The 20,917-nt window shown below is 44.7% G+C and overlaps 1 protein-coding gene and 2 long non-coding RNA genes across 3 annotated transcripts in view; 1 reads left to right on the top strand and 2 right to left on the bottom strand.

Moving 5' to 3' along the window:
- Positions 1 to 388: 388 nt before the first annotated feature.
- PRMT5 (protein arginine methyltransferase 5) overlaps positions 389 to 20,917 on the top strand; it is a 40,729-nt gene continuing 20,200 nt past the window's right edge. The window contains exons 1-10 of the mRNA XM_051774904.1: positions 389 to 528; positions 1,515 to 1,633; positions 3,486 to 3,571; positions 7,058 to 7,192; positions 10,212 to 10,324; positions 13,550 to 13,599; positions 14,712 to 14,875; positions 16,520 to 16,681; positions 17,472 to 17,549; positions 19,383 to 19,441. Of these exons, the coding sequence (XP_051630864.1) occupies positions 413 to 528; positions 1,515 to 1,633; positions 3,486 to 3,571; positions 7,058 to 7,192; positions 10,212 to 10,324; positions 13,550 to 13,599; positions 14,712 to 14,875; positions 16,520 to 16,681; positions 17,472 to 17,549; positions 19,383 to 19,441 (1,082 nt within the window). The 5' untranslated portion in view covers positions 389 to 412. The remainder of the gene's footprint in view (positions 529 to 1,514; positions 1,634 to 3,485; positions 3,572 to 7,057; positions 7,193 to 10,211; positions 10,325 to 13,549; positions 13,600 to 14,711; positions 14,876 to 16,519; positions 16,682 to 17,471; positions 17,550 to 19,382; positions 19,442 to 20,917) is intronic.
- On the bottom strand, positions 7,532 to 15,071 carry LOC127464561 (uncharacterized). Its single transcript, XR_007901442.1, has 3 exons — positions 15,033 to 15,071; positions 8,021 to 8,179; positions 7,532 to 7,679 (listed from the first exon to the last, which is right to left on the bottom strand). It is a non-coding gene; the product is annotated as an uncharacterized LOC127464561 (long non-coding RNA).
- On the bottom strand, positions 19,382 to 20,119 carry LOC127464562 (uncharacterized). The gene is made up of 2 exons (XR_007901443.1): positions 20,032 to 20,119; positions 19,382 to 19,478 (listed from the first exon to the last, which is right to left on the bottom strand). It is a non-coding gene; the product is annotated as an uncharacterized LOC127464562 (long non-coding RNA).

Here is a 20,917-nt window from a genome sequence, read left to right as displayed (position 1 = left end):
CTGGGATATACTGGGAGGGACTGGAAGGTGGGCGGTGCCACCAGAGTGATTGACAGGCGGCGCCGCTCCCCTATTGGCTCTCGGGGGCGCGGGCGGGCCCATGGCGGAATGATTGACAGCCCGGCCCCGCTCTCCCATTGGCTCCGCGCCGCGGAGTGGGCGTGGCCTCCCCTTCTCCCTCATTGGCCGCCCCTCGTTGATTGACGTCCCGCCGCGCCACCCCGTTGGCTGCGCGCGCGCGCCGTGGGCGTTACCCCCCCGCCGCCATGCTGGAAACCTCGCCGCGCTCTCCCATTGGCCGAGAGAAAGGCGGGCTCTGCGCCCATTGGCCGAGAAAAAAAGGCGGGCTCTGCGCCCATTGGCCCGCGCCCGTGAGGGCGAAGGGGGCGGGGCCGGCGGGGCCAGAGCAGCGATGGCGGCGGCGGCGGCGGGTCCGGGAGCGGCGGGAGCCGCTCGAGTCTCCTCGGGGAGGGACCTGAGCTGCGTCCCGGAGGTGGCGGGAGCGCTCGGGGCCGTGGCCAGGCAGGGGTGAGGCGGAGACCCCCGAAATCCCCCCCCGAAACCCCCCCCCCCCCCCGAAAAACCCCCCTCAGGGAAACCCCCGAAAAAAAAACCCCCGAAATCCCTCCAAAAATCACCTCAGGGACTTCCAAAATCTCCCCCAGAATACCCCCAAAAATCACCTCAGGGAGCCCCAAAAACTGCCACGAAATCCCCCCCAAAAATGACCTCAGGGAGCCCCAAAATCTCCCCCAATCCACCCGAAACTCACCTGGGACCCCCAAAATGGACCAAAAATCCCCCAAAATGGACCCAAAATCCCCCCAAATGGATCCAAAATCCCTCCAATGGGACCCAAAATCCCCTAAAATGGACCCAAAATCCCCTAAAATGGACCCAAAATCCCTCAAAATGGACCCAAAATCCCCCAAAATGGACCCAAAATCCCCAAAATGGACCCAAAATCCCCCAAAATGGACCCGAAATCCCCCAAAATGGACCCAAAATCCCCTAAAATGGACCCAAAATCCCTCAAAATGGACCCAAAATCCCCCAAAATGGACCCAAAACCCCCCAAAATGGACCCGAAATCCCCCCTGGGACCCCCAAACCCCACCTGGGACCCCTCAAATCCCTTCCCAGTTCATCCCAGTGCCCCCCAGTTCCCTCTCAGTAACTCCCAGTCCCTCCCAGTCCCTCCCAGTAACTTCCAGTGCTTCCCAGTTTCTCCCAGTATAACCCAGTCCTTCCCAGTGCCCCCCAGTTCCCTCCCAGTCCCCCCCAATCCCCTCCCAGTCCCCTCCCAGTCCCTCCCAATCCCCTCCCAGTCCCCTCCCAGTCCCTCCCAGTCCCTCCCAATCCCCTCCCAATCCCCTCCCAGTCCCCCCCAATCCCCACCCAGTCCCTCCCAGTCCCCCCCAATCCCCTCCCAGTCCCTCCCAGTCCCCCCCAATCCCCTCCCAGTCCCTCCCAGTCCCTCCCAGTGCCCCCCAGTGACCCCAGTTTGGCTCCAGGTTCGATTTCCTGTGCATCCCTCTCTTCCACCCCCGGCACCGGCGGGAATTCGGGATGGAGCCGGCGCGGGACCGGCCCGGCCCCCAGACCCGCTCCGACCTCGTGCTGGCTGGCAGAGGTGAGGGGGGGGCCCGGGGGGGGCCCCTGGCATTTTGGGAATTTTGGGGAATTTTTTGGGAATTTTTTGGGAATTTTTTCTGATTTTTTTCTAATTTTTTTCTGATTTTTCTCTGATTTTTTTCTGATTTTTTTCTGATTTTTTTCTGATTTTTTTTTAATTTTTTTAAGGGTTTGTTTGGGATTTTGAGGGGTCTGGGGAGTCCTGGGAGGGTCCTGGAATTTTTGGGAATTTTGGGGAATTTTTTGGGAATTTTTTGGGAATTTTTCCTGATTTTTCCTGATTTTTTTCCGATTTTTCTCTGATTTTTTTCTGATTTTTTCCGAATTTTTTTCTGATTTTTTTTTGGAATTTTTAAAGGTTATTTTGGGATTTTGAGGGGTCTGGGGAGTCCTGGGGGGGTCCTGGATTTTTTGGGAATTTTGGGGAATTTTTTGGGAATTTTTCCTGATTTTTTCTGATTTTTTTCCGATTTTTCTCTGATTTTTTTGGGATTTTTTTCTGATTTTTTTCTGATTTTTTCCGAATTTTTTTCTGATTTTTTTTTGGAATTTTTAAAGGTTATTTTGGGATTTTGAGGGGTCTGGGGAGTCCTGGGGGGGCTCTGGAGGGTCCCTGGAATTTTTGGAAATTTTGGGAATTTTTGGGGGAATTTTTCCTGATTTTTTCTGATTTTTTTCCGATTTTTCTCTGATTTTTTTCTGGTTTTTTGGGGACTTTTCTAAGGGTTTCTTGGGGATTTCGAGGGGTCTGGGGAGTCCTGGGGGGGCTCTGGAGCGTCCCTGGAATTTTTAGGAATTTTTGGGAATATTTTGGGAATTTTTTGGGAATTTTTCCCGATTTTTTCTGATTTTTTTCTGATTTTTTTCCGGATTTTTTTCCTCATTTTTTCCCCCTTTTTTAGGGATTTTCCCACATTTTTTGAGGGATTTTCCCCCCCCATTTTGGGCAGATTTTTCCCACATTTTTGGGGGATTTTCCCACAATTTTTGGGAATTTTTTCCCATATTTTGGGAATTTTTTCCCTTTTTTGTGTGAATTTTTTCCCCTTTTTTGTGGGAATTTTTCCCCTTTTTTGTGGGAATTTTTTCCCCTTTTTGTGGGAATTTTTTCCCCTTTTTGTGGGAATTTTTCCCCATTTTTGGGTGGTTTTTTGGGAAATTTTTTCCCTTTTTTTTTCCCTTTTTCCCCCATTTTTGGGTGTTTTTTTGGGAATTTTTTCCCTTTTATTTTCCCTTTTTCCCCCATTTTTGGGTGTTTTTTTGGGAATTTTTCCCCATTTTTGGGTGTTTTTTTGGGGAATTTTTTCCCCTTTTTGTGGGAATTTTTCCCCATTTTTGGGTGTTTTTTTGGGAATTTTTTCCCATTTTTGGGTGTTTTTTTGGGGAATTTTTTCCCCTTTTTGTGGGAATTTTTTCCCATTTTCGGGTGTTTTTTTGGGGAATTTTTTCCCTTTTATTTTCCCTTTTTCCCCCATTTTTGGGTGGTTTTTTTGGGGAATTTTTTCCCCTTTTTGTGGGAATTTTTTCCCATTTTTGGGTGTTTTTTTGGGAATTTTTTCCCATTTTTGGGTGTTTTTTTGGGAATTTTTTCCCATTTTTGGGTGGTTTTTTTGGGGAATTTTTTCCCTTTTATTTTCCCTTTTTCCCCCATTTTTGGGTGGTTTTTTTGGGGAATTTTTTCCCCTTTTTGTGGGAATTTTTCCCCATTTTTGGGTGTTTTTTTGGGGAATTTTTTCCCGGATTTTCCCCATTTTTTCCGGGCCCCCCGGGGGGGTTTCGGGGGGTTTTTGGCACCTCCCAAAATCCCAATTTTTCCCCAATTTTCCCGATTTTTCCCGTTTTCTCCCCAGACTGGAACACCCTGATCGTGGGCAAATTGTCCCCCTGGATCCGCCCGGATTCCCCCCTGGAGCACGTCCGGAAAAACTCCGAAAAGGTGCCATTTTGGGGCATTTTGGGCGGGTTTGGGGCCTTTTGGGGAATTTGGGGGATTTGGGGGATTTTTGGGGAATTTTTTGGGGGGAATTTTGGGGATTTTTGGGGGGTTTTTGGGGGATTTTGGGGGAATTTTTGGGAGATTTTTTGGGGATTTTTTTGGGATTTTAGGGGATTTTTTGAGGGGTTTTTGGGGATTTTTTGGGGAATTTTTGGGGATTTTTGGGGATTTTTTAGGGAATTTTGGGGGGAATTTTGGAGGATTTTTGGGGATTTTTTGGGGAATTTTTGGGGGGTTTTGGGGGGATTTTTGAGGGTTTTTGGGGAATTTTGGGGGATTTTTGGGGGGAATTTTTGGGGATTTTTTGGGGAATTTTTGGGGATTTTTTGGGGAATTTTGGGGGATTTTTGGGGTTTTTGGGGAGTTTTGGGGATTTTTGGGGGGATTTTTGAGGAATTTTTTGGGAATTTTTGGGGTTTTTGGGGGGTTTTTTTGGGATTTTGGGGGATTTTTTTAGGATTTTCGGGGGATTTTTGGGGAATTTTTGGGGGGTTTTTGGGGATTTTTTGGGAGATTTTTGGGGGGTTTTGGGGGGAATTTTGGGGAATTTTTTGGGGTTTTTTGGGGAATTTTGGGGGATTTTTTAGGGATTTTTTGGGGGGATTTTTGGGTGAATTTTGGGGGGATTTTTTGGGATTTTGAAGGATTTTTTGGAGTTTTTTGGGGAATTTTGGGGATTTTTGAGGAATTTTGGGGGGGTTTTTGGGGATTTTTTGGGGAATTTTGGGGCGATTTTTTGAGGAATTTTTTGGGAATTTTTGGGGTTTTTGGGGGTTTTTTGGGGGGATTTTGGGGGATTTTGGGGGGATTTTTTGGGGAATTTTTGGGGATTTTTTTGGGATTTTTGGGGGTTTTTTGGGGGATTTTTGGGGGATTTTTTGGGGAATTTTTGGAGTTTTTGGGGGTTTTTTTTGGATTTTGGGGAATTTTTTGGGGAATTTTGGGGGATTTTTTGGGGATTTTTTGGGGGGATTTTTGGGTGAATTTTGGGGGGACTTTTTGGGATTTTGAAGGATTTTTTGGGGGGTTTTGGGGGAATTTTGGGGAATTTTTGAGGAATTTTTGGGGATTTTTTGGGGATTTTTGGGGTTTTTGGGGAGTTTTGGGGATTTTTGGGGGGATTTTTTGAGGAATTTTTGGGGAATTTTTGGGGTTTTTGGGGTTTTTTTTTGGGATTTTGGGGGATTTTTTTGGGATTTTCGGGGGATTTTTGGGGAATTTTTGGGGGGTTTTTGGGGGATTTTTGGGGGTTTTTGGGGGGTTTTGGGGGGAATTTTGGGGAATTTTTTGGGGTTTTTTGGGGATTTTTGGGTGAATTTTGGGGGGATTTTTTGGGATTTTGAAGGATTTTTTGGGGGGTTTTGGGGGAATTTTGGGGATTTTGGGGGAATTTTGGGGGATTTTTGGGGATTTTTGGGGATTTTTTGGGCGATTTTTGGGGATTTTTTGGGGGATTTTTTGGGATTTTTGGGGGTTTTTTTAGGGGATTTTTGGGGAATTTTGGGGGGATTTTTTAGGGGATTTTTTGGGAATTTTTGTGGGATTTTTTGGGATTTTGGGGGGATTTTTTAGGGGATTTTTTGGGAATTTTGGGAGATTTTTGAGGGGAATTTTTGGGGGATTTTTTGGGATTTTTGGGGGGTTTTTTAGGGGATTTTTTGGGAATTTTGGGGGATTTTTGGGGGGATTTTTTATGGGATTTTTGGGGGTTTTTTTAGGGGATTTTTGGGGAATTTTGGGGGGATTTTTTAGGGGATTTTTGGGGAATTTTGGGGGATTTTTTAGGGGATTTTTTTGGGAATTTTGGGGGATTTTTGGGGGGATTTTTTATGGGATTTTTGGGGGTTTTTTTAGGGGATTTTTGGGGAATTTTGGGGGGATTTTTTAGGGGATTTTTGGGGGTTTTTTAGGGGATTTTTGGGGAATTTTGGGGGATTTTTTAGGGGATTTTTGGGGAATTTTGGGGGATTTTTTAGGGGATTTTTTTGGGAATTTTGGGGATTTTTGGGGGGATTTTTTGGGTGAATTTGGGGAGATTTTTTTAGGGGATTTTTTGGGAATTTTGGGGGATTTTTGGGGATTTTTTTGGGATTTTCGGGGGATTTTTGAGGAATTTTTTGGGGATTTTTGGGGATTTTTGGGGATTTTTTTGGGATTTTTGGGGGATTTTTGGGTGAATTTTGGGGAATTTTTTGGGGATTTTTTGGGAATTTTGGGGGGATTTTTTGGGGGATTTTTTTGGGATTTTGGGGGATTTTTGGGTGAATTTTGGGGGGATTTTTTGGGATTTTGAAGGATTTTTTGGGGGGTTTTGGGGGAATTTTGGGGATTTTTGAGGAATTTTTGGGGATTTTTTGGGGAATTTTTGGGGATTTTTTTGGGATTTTTGGGGGATTTTTGAGGAATTTTTGGGGATTTTTTGAGGAATTTTTGGGGTTTTTGGGGGATTTTTTTGGGATTTTGGGGGATTTTTGGGTGAATTTTGGGGGGATTTTTTGGGATTTTGAAGGATTTTTTGGGGGGTTTTGGGGGAATTTTGGGGATTTTTGAGGAATTTTTGGGGATTTTTTGGGGAATTTTTGGGGATTTTTGGGGCGATTTTTTGAGGAATTTTTTGGGAATTTTTGGGGTTTTTGGGGGTTTTTTGGGGGGATTTTGGGGGATTTTTGGGGGATTTTTTGGGGAATTTTTGGGGATTTTTTTGGGATTTTCGGGGGATTTTTGAGGAATTTTTGGGGATTTTTTGAGGAATTTTTGGGGGATTTTTTTTGGATTTTGGGGGATATTTGGGGGATTTTTGGGGGGAATTTTTGGGGATTTTTTGGGGAATTTTGGGTGATTTTTTGGGGATTTTTGGGGGGTTTTTGAGGGGAATTTTTGGGTGATTTTTTGGGAATTTGGGGGGGGAATTTTTGGGGTGGATTTTGTTGCCTCTCAGCCCCAAATTCCCCTTTTCTGCCCCCAAAATTGCAGGCCCTGCGCCAGGAGCTGGATTTCGGGGCCTCCCTTTGAGGGTGTTTTGTTAATTAACCCCTGGTTAATTGGGGGTTAATTGGGGGGGATTTGGGGGAGGATTTTTTAGGGGATTTTTGGGAGATTTTTTAGGGGAATTTTTGGGGGATTTTTTGGGATTTTTGGGGGTTTTTTTAGGGGATTTTTGGGGAATTTTGGGGGGATTTTTTAGGGGATTTTTTGGGAATTTTGGGGGATTTTTGGGGGGTTTTTGGGGGATTTTTTAGGGGAATTTTGGGGGGATTTTTTAGGGGATTTTTTGGGAATTTTGGGTGAATTTTTGGGGAATTTGGGGGGGATTTTTTTTTGAATTTCGGGGGGATTTCTTGGGAATTTGGGGGGGGAATTTTGGGGTGGATTTTGTTGCCTTTCAGCCCCCAAATTCCCCTTTTTTCCCCCCAAAAACCCCCCCAGGCCCTGCGCCAGGAGCTGGATTTCGGGGCCTACCTGGGCCTGGCCGCCCACCTGGTGCCCCTGACGGGGGGGGACAACCCCAACCTGGCCCGGGGGCTCAGTGCCCACCTCAACTCGGGCCACCACAGCACCCAGGTAGGCTGGTTTTACTGGTTTATACTGGTTTATACTGGTTTATACTGGTTTATACTGGTTTTATTGGTTTGGACTGGTTATACTGGTTTATACTGGTTAGACTGGGAGGGGGCTCAGTGCCCACCTCAACTCGGGCCACCACAGCACCCAGGTAGGCTGGTTATACTGGTTTATACTGGTTTGGACTGGTTTATACTGGTTTATACTGGTTTATACTGGTTTATACTGGTTTATACTGGTTAGACTGGTTATACTGGTTTGTAATGGTTAGACTGGGAGGGGGCTCAGTGCCCACCTCAACTCGGGCCACCACAGCACCCAGGTAGGCTGGTTTTACTGGTTTGTACTGGTTTATACTGGTTTATACTGGTTTATACTGGTTTATACTGGTTTTATTGGTTAGACTGGTTATACTGGTTTGTAATGGTTAGACTGGGAGGGGGCTCAGTGCCCACCTCAACTCGGGCCACCACAGCACCCAGGTAGGCTGGTTATACTGGTTTATACTGGTTTATACTGGTTTATACTGGTTTATACTGGTTTATACTGGTTTTATTGGTTTGGACTGGTTAGACTGGTTTATACTGGTTAGACTGGGAGGGGGCTCAGTGCCCACCTCAACTCGGGCCACCACAGCACCCAGGTAGGCTGGTTATACTGGTTTGTACTGGTTTGTACTGGTTTATACTGGTTTATACTGGTTTATACTGGTTTTATTGGTTAGACTGGTTATACTGGTTTATACTGGTTAGACTGGGAGGGGGCTCAGTGCCCACCTCAACTCGGGCCACCACAGCACCCAGGTAGGCTGGTCATACTGGTTTGTACTGGTTTATACTGGTTTATACTGGTTTATACTGGTTTATACTGGTTTATACTGGTTTTATTGGTTAGACTGGTTATACTGGTTTGTACTGGTGAGACTGGGAGGGGGCTCAGTGCCCACCTCAACTCGGGCCACCACAGCACCCAGGTAGGCTGGTCATACTGGTTTATACTGGTTTATACTGGTTTATACTGGTTTGGAATGGTTTTATTGGTTAGACTGGTTATACTGGTTTGTACTGGTTAGACTGGGAGGGGGCTCAGTGCCCACCTCAACTCGGGCCACCACAGCACCCAGGTATGCTGGTTATACTGGTTTATGCTGGTTTGGACTGGTTTATACTGGTTTGTACTGGGAGGGGATTGGGAGGGACTGGGAGTGAACTGGGAGGGACTGGGAGGGACTGGGAGGGGACTGGGAGGGACTGGGAGGGACTGGGAGGGGACTGGGAGGGACTGGGATAAACTGGGAGGGACTGGGAGGGACTGGGGTTACTGGTTTGTTACTGGTTTGTTACTGGTTTGTTACTGGTTTGTTACTGGTTTGTTACTGGTTTGTTACTGGTTCGGGGTTTTTTGAACTGGGCCCTTACTGGTTTGTACTGGTTTGTACTGGGGGGGCTCCGGGGGGGTTCCCAGACCCTTACTGGTCCTTACTGGTGTTACTGGTGTGCAGTTCTGGGTGCTGGGGTTACTGGTTTGTTACTGGTTTGTCACTGGTTTGTTACTGGTTCGGGGTTTTTTGAACTGGGGCCTTACTGGTTTGTACTGGTTTGTACTGGGGGGGTTCCCAGGCCCTTACTGGTCCTTACTGGTGTTACTGGTGTGCAGTTCTGGCTGCTGGGGTTACTGGTTTGTTACTGGTTTGTTACTGGTTTGTTACTGGTTTGTTACTGGTTCGGGGTTTTTTGAACTGGGCCCTTACTGGTTTGTACTGGTTTGTACTGGGGGGGCTCCGGGGGGGTTCCCAGGCCCTTACTGGTCCTTACTGGTGTTACTGGTGTGCAGTTCTGGCTGCTGGGGTTACTGGTTTGTTACTGGTTTGTTACTGGTTCGGGGTTTTTTGAACTGGGCCCTTACTGGTTTGTACTGGTTTGTACTGGGGGGGTTCCCAGGCCCTTACTGGTCCTTACTGGTGTTACTGGTGTGCAGTTCTGGGTGCTGGGGTTACTGGTTTGTTACTGGTTTGTTACTGGTTTGTTACTGGTTTGTTACTGGTTTGTTACTGGTTCGGGGTTTTTTGAACTGGGGCCTTACTGGTTTGTACTGGTTTGTACTGGGGGGGTTCCCAGGCCCTTACTGGTCCTTACTGGTGTTACTGGTGTGCAGTTCTGGGTGCAGGTGCCCCTCCTAGGGTTACTGGTTTGTTACTGGTTTGTCACTGGTTTGTTACTGGTTCGGGGTTTTTTGAACTGGGGCCTTACTGGTTTGTACTGGTTTGTACTGGGGGGGCTCCGGGGGGGTTCCCAGGCCCTTACTGGTCCTTACTGGTGTTACTGGTGTGCAGTTCTGGCTGCTGGGGTTACTGGTTTGTTACTGGTTTGTTACTGGTTCGGGGTTTTTTGAACTGGGCCCTTACTGGTTTGTACTGGTTTGTACTGGGGGGGTTCCCAGGCCCTTACTGGTCCTTACTGGTGTTACTGGTGTGCAGTTCTGGGTGCTGGGGTTACTGGTTTGTTACTGGTTTGTTACTGGTTTGTTACTGGTTTGTTACTGGTTTGTTACTGGTTCGGGGTTTTTTGAACTGGGCCCTTACTGGTTTGTACTGGTTTGTACTGGGGGGGTTCCCAGGCCCTTACTGGTCCTTACTGGTGTTACTGGTGTGCAGTTCTGGGTGCTGGGGTTACTGGTTTGTTACTGGTTTGTTACTGGTTTGTTACTGGTTTGTTACTGGTTTGTTACTGGTTTGTTACTGGTTCGGGGTTTTTTGAACTGGGGCCTTACTGGTTTGTACTGGTTTGTACTGGGGGGGTTCCCAGGCCCTTACTGGTCCTTACTGGTGTTACTGGTGTGCAGTTCTGGGTGCAGGTGCCCCTCCTAGGGTTACTGGTTTGTTACTGGTTTGTCACTGGTTTGTTACTGGTTCGGGGTTTTTTGAACTGGGGCCTTACTGGTTTGTACTGGTTTGTACTGGGGGGGCTCCGGGGGGGTTCCCAGGCCCTTACTGGTCCTTACTGGTGTTACTGGTGTGCAGTTCTGGGTGCAGGTGCCCCTGCTGGCCCCCGAGGACACGCGGGACGACCTGATCGCCAACGAGGCCCCTCCCGAGGGGGGCACCGGGGAGGCCGAGGAGAAAACCTGGATGTGGTGAGAGGGGGAACCTTTGGGGGGTCTTCGGGAATTTTTTGGGGGATTTTCGGGAATTTTTTGGGAATTTTTCGGGAATTTTTTGGGAATTTTTTCGATTTTTTTCGGATTTTTTTCGATTTTTTTTTAATTTTTGGGGGTTTTTTTATGACCATTCAGGACCTTTTTTGGGGAGAGGGGGAGTAAAAGGGGACTTGGGAATCTTTTGGGAATTTTTGGGAATTTTTGGGAATTTTTTGGGAATTTTTCGGGAATTTTTTCGGAATTTTTTTGATTTTTTTTGGAATTTTTTCGATTTTTTTTTGATTTTTGTTTTTTTTATTTTTTTATGACCTTTCAGGACCTTTTTGGGTTTGAGGGAATAAAAAAGAGACTTGGGAATCTTTTAAGAATTTTTGGAATTTTTTTGGGAATTTTTGGGAATTTTTCGGGAATTTTTTCGGAATTTTTTCGATTTTTTTCGGATTTTTTTCGATTTTTTTTTTTTAATTTTTGGTTTTGTTCTTTTTTTTGTGACCTTTCAGGACCTTTTTGGGTTTGAGGGAATAAAAAAGGGACTTGGGAATATTTTAAGAATTTTTTGGGAATTTTTTGGAATTTTTTGGGAATTTTTCGGGAATTTTTTGGGAATTTTTTCGATTTTTTTCGGATTTTTTTTGATTTTTTTTTTAAATTTTTGGGGGTTTTTTTATGACCATTCAGGACCTTTTTTGGGGAGAGGGGGAGTAAAAAGAGACTTGGGAATCTTTTGGGAATTTTTGGGAATTTTTTGGGAATTTTTCGGGAATTTTTTCGGAATTTTTTTGATTTTTTTTGGAATTTTTTCGATTTTTTTTTAATTTTTGTTTTTTTTATTTTTTTATGACCTTTCAGGACCTTTTTGGGGAGAGGGAATAAAAAAGAGACTTGGGAATCTTTTAAGAATTTTTGGAATTTTTTTGGGAATTTTTGGGAATTTTTCAGGAATTTTTTCGGAATTTTTTCGATTTTTTTCGGATTTTTTTCGATTTTTTTTTTTTAATTTTTGGTTTTGTTCTTTTTTTTGTGACCTTTCAGGACCTTTTTGGGTTTGAGGGAATAAAAAAGGGACTTGGGAATATTTTAAGAATTTTTTGGGAATTTTTGGGAATTTTTGGGGAATTTTTTGGGAATTTTTTCTGAATTTTTTCGATTTTTTTCGGATTTTTTTTGATTTTTTTTTAAATTTTTTTGGAGGTTTTTTGTGACTTTTCAGGACCTTTTTGGGGGGAGAGGGAATAAAAAAGGGACTTGGGAATCTTTTGGGAATCTTTGGGAATATTTGGGGAATTTTTTGGGAATTTTTTGGGAATTTTTCGGGAATTTTTTCGGAATTTTTTCGATTTTTTTCGGATTTTTTTCGATTTTTTTTTTTTAATTTTTGGTTTTGTTTTTTTTTGTGACCTTTCAGGACCTTTTTGGGTTTGAGGGAATAAAAAAGGGACTTGGGAATCTTTTAGGAATTTTTTGGGAATTTTTGGGAATTTTTGGGGAATTTTTCGGGAATTTTTTCTGATTTTTTTCGATTTTTTTCGGATTTTTTTTGATTTTTTTTTTTTTATTTTTTGGAGGTTTTTTTATGACTTTTCAGGACCTTTTTGGGGAGCGAGGGAATAAAAAAGAAACTTGGGAATCTTTTGGGAATCTTTGGGAATTTTTGGGGAATTTTTCGGAAATTTTTGGGAATTTTTCGGGAATTTTTTCTGTATTTTTTTCGATTTTTTTCAGATTTTTTTCGATTTTTTTTTTAAATTTTTTTTTGAGTTTTTTTGGGGACTTTTCAAGACTTTTTCGGGAGAGAGGGAATAAAAAGGGACTTGAGAATATTTTAAGAATTTTTTTGGAATTTTGGGGAATTTTTTGGGAATTTTTCGGGAATTTTTTTCGATTTTTTTCGGATTTTTTTCAATTTTTTTTTTAAATTTTTTGTTGGTTTTTTTTGTGAACTTTCAGGACTTTTTCGGGAGAGAGGGAATAAAAAGGGACTTGGGAATCTTTTGGGAATTTTTTGGAATTTTTGGGGAATTTTTTGGGAATTTTTTCTGAATTTTTTCGATTTTTTTTGGATTTTTTTTGATTTTTTTTTAAATTTTTTTGGAGGTTTTTTGTGACTTTTCAGGACCTTTTTGGGGGGAGAGGGAATAAAAAAGCGACTTGGGAATCTTTTGGGAATCTTTGGGAATTTTTGGGGAATTTTTTGGGAATTTTTTCGGGAATTTTTGGGGGATTTTTTCGGGAATTTTTTTCGATTTTTTTCGGATTTTTTTCGATTTTTTTTTTAATTTTTTCTTGGGTTTTTTTGTGACCTTTCAGGACTTTTTCGGGAGAGAGGGAATAAAAAAGGGACTTGGGAATCTTTTGGGAATTTTTGTGAATTTTTTGGGAAATTTTTGGGAATTTTTGGGAATTTTTCGGGAATTTTTTCTGAATTTTTTTCGATTTTTTTCGGAATTTTTTCGATTTTTTAAATTTTTTGGAGGGTTTTTTGTGACCTTTCAGGACTTTTTTGGGTTTGAGGGAATAAAAAAGGGACTTGGGAATCTTTTGGGAATTTTTTGGGAATTTTGGGGAATTTTTTAGGATTTTTTTGGAATTTTTTCTGATTTTTTTTTTTATTTTTTTCTGATTTTTTTTGATTTTTTTTATTAATTTTTTGATTTTTTTTTTTTTGGTGACTTTTCAGGACTTTTTGGGGGGATTTTGGGTCCATTTTGGGGGATTTTGGGTCCATTTTGGGGGATTTTGGGGCCATTTTGGGGGATTTTGGGGCCATTTTGGGGGATTTTGGGTCCATTTGGGGTCCATTTTGTGTCCATTTTGGGGGATTTTGGGTCCATTTTGGGGGATTTGGGTCCATTTCAGGTGATTTTGGGTCCATTTTGGGGGATTTTGGGTGATTTTGGGTCCATTTCAGGTGATTTTGGGTCCATTTTGGGTGATTTGGGGCTGATCTTGGGGCCATTTTGGGTGATTTTGGGTCCATTTCGGGGGATTTTGGGTCCATTTTGAGTGGATTTTAGGGGAATTTTGGGTGATTTTGGTTCCATTTTGGGGTATTTCGGGTCCATTTTGGCCGCTTTTGGGTCCATTTTGGGGTATTTCGGGTCCATTTCGGGTGATTTCGGGTCCATTTTTGTCAATTTTGGGCCCATTTCGGCCGATTTCGGCCGATTTTGGGCTGATTTTGGCCGTTTTTGGGTCCCCCAGGTGGCACAAGTTCCGCACCCTCTGCGACTACAACAAGCGGGTGGCTCTGGGTGAGTGGGCGTGGCCTAAAAAGGGGCGTGGCCTCCCAAAAGGGGGCGTGGCCTCCCAAAAAGGGGGCGTGGCCAAGCCACCCTTCGATATAACAGCAGTGGGAGGGGCTTGGATCATTGTGGGCGGGGCCAAGGGGGGGTTAATGACCCTGATTATTGGGTTTTAACGGGGTGGGCGGGGCCAAAGGCTTTGGGGGCGGGGCCAGGACACCTCGTGGGCGTGGCCGGGGTGTTGTGGGCGTGTCCAAGCCCTCAGTGGGCGTGGCTTAAGCCTCATTAATACCTTTTAAATGAAACTAAAGGGGTGGGCGGGGCCAATTCTTTCGGGTGGGCGGAGCCATCCCTTAGTGGGCGTGTCCAACCCCTCAGTGGGCGTGTCCCACCCCTCAGTGGGCGTGTCCAACCCCTCAGTGGGCGTGGCTTAAGCCTCATTAATACCTTTTAAATGAAACTAAAGGGGTGGGCGGGGCCAATTCTTTCGGGGTGGGCGGAGCCATCCCTTAGTGGGCGTGTCCAACCCCTCAGTGGGCGTGTCCAACCCCTTAGTGGGCGTGGCTTAAGCCCCATTAATACCTTTTAAATGAAGCTCTAAAGGGGTGGGCGGGGCCAATTCTTTCGGGTGGGCGGAGCCATCCCTTAGTGGGCGTGTCCAACCCCTCAGTGGGCGTGTCCAACCCCTTAGTGGGTGTGGCTTAAGCCTCATTAATACCTTTTAAATGAAACTAAAGGGGTGGGCGGGGCCAATTCTTTCGGGTGGGCGGAGCCATCCCTTAGTGGGCGTGTCCCAGCCCTTAGTGGGCGTGTCCAACCCCTCAGTGGGCGTGTCCAACCCCTTAGTGGGCGTGGCTTTAGCCTCATTAATACCTTTTAAATGAAACTAAAGGGGTGGGCGGGGCCAATTCTTTCGGGTGGGCGGAGCCATCCCTTAGTGGGCGTGTCCCCCTTAAAGTGGGCGTGTCCCACCCCTCAGTGGGCGTGTCTCAAGCCCCATTAATACCCTTTAAACGACGCTTTAACCTCGTGGGCGGGGCCAATCCTCCCGAGGGGGTGGAGCCACCCCTCCGTGGGCGTGTCCCCCGCGCTGACCACGCCCCCTTTTTTCCTTTCGGCAGCCCTGGAGGTGGGGCCGGACCTGCCCTCCGGCCCCGCCCTCTCGCGCTGGTTGGGCGAGCCCGTGCGGGCGGCCGTGCTGCCCACCCGCCTCTTCCTCACCAACAAGAAGGGCTTCCCCGTGCTGGGCCGGGGCCACCAGCGCCTGCTGGGCCAGCTGCTCAAGGTCCGGGCTGGTTTATACTGGTTTATACTGGTTTATACTGGTTTGGGGGCCGGGGGGCACTGGGAGGGCACTGGGGGGAACTGGGGGGTCAGAAAGGGGTCCCAGTGCCTGGGAGGGGCCACCAGTGCTTGCTGGGCCAGCTGCTCAAGGTCCGGACTGGTTTATACTGGTTTATACTGGTTTGGACTGGTTTGGACTGGTTTGGACTGGGAGGGGGCCAAGGGGGCACTGGGGGGAACTGGGGGGTCAGAAAGGGGTCCCAGTGCCTGGGAGGGGCCACCAGTTCTTGCTGGGCCAGCTGCTCAAGGTCTGGACTGGTTTATACTGGTTTATACTGGTTTATACTGGTTTATACTGGTTTGGGGGCCGGGGGGGCACTGGGAGGGCACTGGGGGGAACTGGGGGGTCAGAAAGGGGTCCCAGTGCCTGGGAAGGGGCCACCAGCGCTTTTTGGAACAAGTATACTGGTTTATACTGGTTTGTACTGGTTTATACTGGTTTGGACTGGTTTGGACTGGTTTGGACTGGTTTGGGGGCCGGGGGGCACTGGGAGGGCACTGGGGGAACTGGGGGGGTCAGAAAGGGGTCCCAGTGCCTGGGAGGGGCCACCAGTGCTTGCTGGGCCAGCTGCTCAAGGTCCGGACTGGTTTATACTGGTTTATACTGGTTTGGACTGGTTTGGACTGGTTTGGACTGGGAGGGGGCCAAGGGGGCACTGGGGGGAACTGGGGGGTCAGAAAGGGGTCCCAGTGCCTGGGAGGGGCCACCAGTTCTTGCTGGGCCAGCTGCTCAAGGTCTGGACTGGTTTATACTGGTTTATACTGGTTTGGACTGGTTTGGACTGGTTTGGACTGGTTTGGACTGGTTTGGGATCGGGGGGCACTGGTTTGGACTGGGAGGGCACTGGGGGGACTGGGGGGGTCAGAAAGGGATCCATACTGGTCCATACTGGTCCATATTGCTCTATATTGCTCCATACTGGTCCATACTGGTTTATACTGGTCCATACTGGTCCATACTGGTCCATACTGGTCCATACTGGTCCATATTACTCTATATTGATCCATACTGGTTTATACTGGTCCATACTGGTCCATACTGGTCCATATTACTCTATATTGATCCATACTGGTTTATACTGGTTTATACTGGTCTATACTGGTCTATACTGGTTTCCTGCCCAGCTGGACGTGCAGATCATCGTGACGGGGGCCCCTTGTCCCTACTGGTCCATACTGGTCCATACTGGTCCATATTGCTCTATATTGCTCCATACTGGTCCATACTGGTTTATACTGGTCCATACTGGTCTATACTGGTTTCTGGGCAGCTGGACGTGCAGATCATCATGATGGTGGCCCCTGGTCCATACTGGTCCATACTGGTCCATACTGGTCCGTATTACTCTATATTGATCCATACTGGTCCATACTGGTCCATACTGGTTTATACTGGTCCATACTGGTCTATACTGGTTTTCTGGGCAGCTGGACGTGCAGATCATCGTGATGGTGGCCCCTGGTCCATACTGGTCCATACTGGTCCATACTGGTCCATATTACTCTATATTGATCCATACTGGTTTATACTGGTCCGTACTGGTTTATACTGGTCTATACTGGTCTATACTGGTTTTCTGGGCAGCTGGACGTGCAGATCATCGTGACGGGGGCCCCCCGGCACGGGGGCCGCCCCCTGGGCACGTACCTGCAGTACCTGGAGCACCTGGGCCAGCACCGGCCCCCGCCCTCGGCCTACGAGCTCTACGCCCGCGGCTACGAGGACTACCTGCAGAGCCCCCTGCAGGTGGGCGGGGCCTCGGGGGGGGCGTGGCCGCCGTGGGCGGGGCCTCGCAGGGGGAGGGGCCAAAGATGGGGCGGCGGGGGGGGTGCCTGAGGGGGTTATAAGGGGGTTAATAGGGGGGAAAGGGGCGTGGTTTAAAGGGGAAGGGGCGTGGCTTGAGTGGGAGGGGCCCTTGAGGGGGCGGGGCTTACATGGGAGAGGTGGTTGGGGGTGGAATGGGGATTTCATGGGGGAAAAGGGGCGTGGTTTAAAGGGGAGGGGGCGTGGCTTGAAGCGAAGGGGGCGTGGCTTGAAGCGGGGGGGCGTGGCTTGAAGCGGGGGGCGTGGCTTGAGCGGGAGGGGTCCCTGAGGGGCGGGGCTTACCTGGGATAAGTGTTGGGGGGAGGGTTATAGAATGATAATGAGGTTAAAAGGGGGCGTGGCTTGATGCGGAGGGGCGTGGTTTAATAGCGAGGGGGCGTGGCTTGAGCGGGAGGGGGCGGGGCTCACCTGGGACAAGGTTTTGGGGGTTAATGAGAGGGGGAAAGGGGCGTGGCTTGATGAGAAAGGGGCGTGGTTTAGTGGAGAAAAGGCGTGGCTTGGCCGCAGCTGGGCGTGGCTTAGCGGAGGGGGGCGTGGCCACAGAATGGGGCGTGGTCTCCCCCCACCGATTAAAGGGCATTAAAGCCCCCCGGAGTGGGCGTGGCTTGCGGGAGGGAGGGCGTGGCTTGCGGCGGGGGGGGCGTGGCTTGCAGCAGGGGGGCGTGGCCTATCGGTGGGCGTGTCCCTGACAGGCCACGCCCCCCGGTTGCAGCCCCTGATGGACAACTTGGAGTCGCAGACCTACGAGGTCTTCGAGAAGGACCCAATCAAGTACTGCCAGTACCAGCAGGTGGGCGGGGCTTGGCCGAAGGGGGCGTGGCCTGACGCGGGGGGGGGGGCGTGGCCTGAGGGGGGGGGAGGGATTTTTTTGGTATTTTTTTCATATTTGTTTTCAGGGGGTTTTTTTTTATCATTTTTTCCGATTTTTTTCTAATTTTTTTTTTGGGTTTTATTTCTTCATTTGCATATATTTGCATATCTGATGGTAACCCGGGGGCGTGGCTGATATTTAAATGATGTCTTAATGAGCCTTTGTCGTTTTAATTTGCATAAGTGGCCGGTGTTTGAATTATTGTTATTATTATTCTTTTCTTTTTCTTGTTTTGTTGCTCCAATTATTAATGTCGTTAATTTAATTTGTTTGCCCAATTAGCTGATTTTTAAAGGGGCACGCCCCCAATTTAAACATCAGGCTTATTTGCATAACTCCTCCCATGGACACGCCCAAATTGACACCCTTTAATGAGTTTTTTTATTATTTTTTTATTATTATTATTTTTTTTTTATTATTTTTAATTTTTTTTATTATTATTGATTAATGTTTTATTTTTATTATTTTTATTTTATTTTATTATTTTTATTTATTTATTATTTATTTATTGTTTATTTGGGTTTAATCATTTATTTATTATTAATTATTATTATTATTATTATTATAATTATATAATTATATTATTATATATAATAATTTAATTATATAATTATTATATATTATTATATTACATAAATATATTATTATATTATATAATTATATTATTATAATTATTATTAATTATTATTAATTATTATATTATTATATTGTTAATTATATTATTATATTATATAATTATGTAATTATTATAAATTATTATATTATATAAATATATTTTTATAATTTGTAATTATATAATTATATTATTATAATTATTATTAATTACTATATTTTTACATTATTAATTATATTATTATATATTTATAATTATATAATTATTATATATTATTATATTATATAAATATATTATTATATTATATAAATATAATAAATATTATAGTATTTATATTATTAATAATTTAAATTAATTATATTTATAATTAATATAATATAAATTAATATAATATAATAATATAATATTTAATAATATAATATTTAATATAATATAATATTATATAATAATTAATAATATGATAATTAATGTAATTTAATAATATATAATAATATAATTAATATAATATAAATTATATTAATTTATATTAATAAATATTATAATAAATGTAAATAAATAAATATTGTATTATTGTAATTATTATTAATTATTATATTATTACCTTATTAATTATTATATTATTAATTATATTATATAGTTATATTATTATTATTATTAATTACATATTAATTATTTTTTATTATTTTATTCAAATATTTAATTTTGTTTTTTTAAAGTACCCATATTTGCCTAATTAATTAATCAACTAACAATTACTTAACAACCTCAATAATGACATAATTAACAATAGTAACATAATTAACATGTAATTAATGATGTCATTAACAACAGTTAACCCCCTGGCTTGAATCCCCCTGATTGCTAATTTGCATAATTATATCCTTATTTGCATGGCCACGCCCACAAATCCCACACGACATCACCCTGATTTGCATAAACAGCTCCTAATTTGCATGGCCACGCCCCCCCATCAGCAGACTTGACTTGCCTGTGCCCTTGATTGCGTGGCCCCGCCCCCTCATTTGCATAGCCAGGTGCCTCATTTGCATAACGACCGGCCTGTTGAGGGTGGGTGGGTGTGGCCACGCCCCTGATTTGCATAAATCGGCGCCTAATTTGCATAACCCCGCCCCCTCCAGGCCATCTACAAGTGTCTCCTGGACCGAGTGCCCGAGGAGGAGAAGGACACAAATGTGCAGTGAGTCACCCCAAAAACACCCCAAAATCCCCCAAAACTCCCCAAAAATCCCCCAAAAATTCCCCAAAAATCCCCAAAAACTCCCAAAATTCCTGAAAAAATCCCCCCAAAAATCCCCCAAAAACACCCCAAAATTCCCCCAAAATTCCCCCAAAAACACCACCCAAAAATCCCCCCAAAAACTCCCCAAAATCCCCCAAAAACACCCCAATAAATCCCTCAAAAAATCCCCAAAATTCCCCCAAAAACACCCCAAAAAATCCCACAAAAACACCCCAAAAAACCCGCAAAACCACCCCAAAATTCCCCCCAAAACACCCCAAAAATCCCCTAAAAAACACCCCAAAATTCCCCCAAGAACACCCCAAAAATCCCCAAAAACTCCCCCAAATTCCTTAAAAAATCCCCCAAAACCACCCCAAAATTCACAAAAAAATCTCCCAAAATCCCCCAAAAAATCCCCAAAAATCCCCCAAAAACACCCCAAAAATCCCCCAAAAACACCCCAAAAAACCTCCAAAACCACCCCAAAATTCCCCCCAAAACACCCCCAAAAATCCCCCCAAAACACCCCAAAAATCCCCCAAAACCACCCCCAAAAATCCCCCAAAAACTCCCCAAAATTCCTGAAAAAATCCCCCAAAAAATCCCCCAAAAACACCCCAAAATTCCCCCAAAATTCCCCCAAAAACACCCCAAAAATCCCCCAAAAAATCCCCCAAAAATCCCAAAAAATCCCAAAAAAATCCCCCAAAAATTCCCCAAAATTCCCAAAAATCCCCAAAAAATCCCCCCCAAAAAAACCAAAAAATCCCCAAAAAAAACCCAAAAAATCAAAAAAAAATCCCTAAAAAATCCCCAAAAATCCCAAAAAAATCCCCAAAAATCCACAAAAAATCCCCCAAAACATCCCCCAAAAAATCCCCAAAATTCCCCCCAAAACACCCCAAAAATCTCCCAAAAACACCCCAAAATTCCCCAAAAAATCCCCCAAAAATCCCCCAAAAAATCCCCAAAAATCCCCAAAAATTCCTGAAAAAATCCCCCAAAAATTCCCCAAAACCCCCCAAAAAAACCCCCAAAAATCCCCCAAAAAAACCCAAAAAATCCCCCAAAATCCACAAAAAATCTTCAAAATTCTCCCAAAAAAATCCCAGAAAAATCCCCAAAAAAATCCCAAAAAAACCCAGAAAATCCCACAAAAATCCCAAAAAATCCCCAAAAAACCCCAAAAATTCCCTGAAAAAAAATCCCTAAAGAATCCCAAAAATCCCCGAATAAATCCCCAAAAATTCCCAAAAAAACCCCCAAAAATTCCCCCCCAAAGAAACCAAAAAATCCCAAAAAAACCTCCAAAAAATCCCCAAAAAATCCCCAAAAAATCCCCAAAAATCTGCAAAAAATCCCCCAAAAAATCCCCCAAAATTCAAAAAAAATCCCCCAAAAAATCCCCAAAAAAACCCCAAAATTCCCCAA

This window comes from Manacus candei, unplaced genomic scaffold (assembly GCF_025592945.1).
Source record: "Manacus candei isolate 608988 ecotype Guabito, Panama unplaced genomic scaffold, ASM2559294v1 h1tg000235l, whole genome shotgun sequence".
NCBI lineage: Eukaryota > Metazoa > Chordata > Aves > Passeriformes > Pipridae > Manacus > Manacus candei.
Note: the sequence above shows the minus strand (reverse complement) of the source record. Positions and strands in the feature narration are given on the sequence as shown.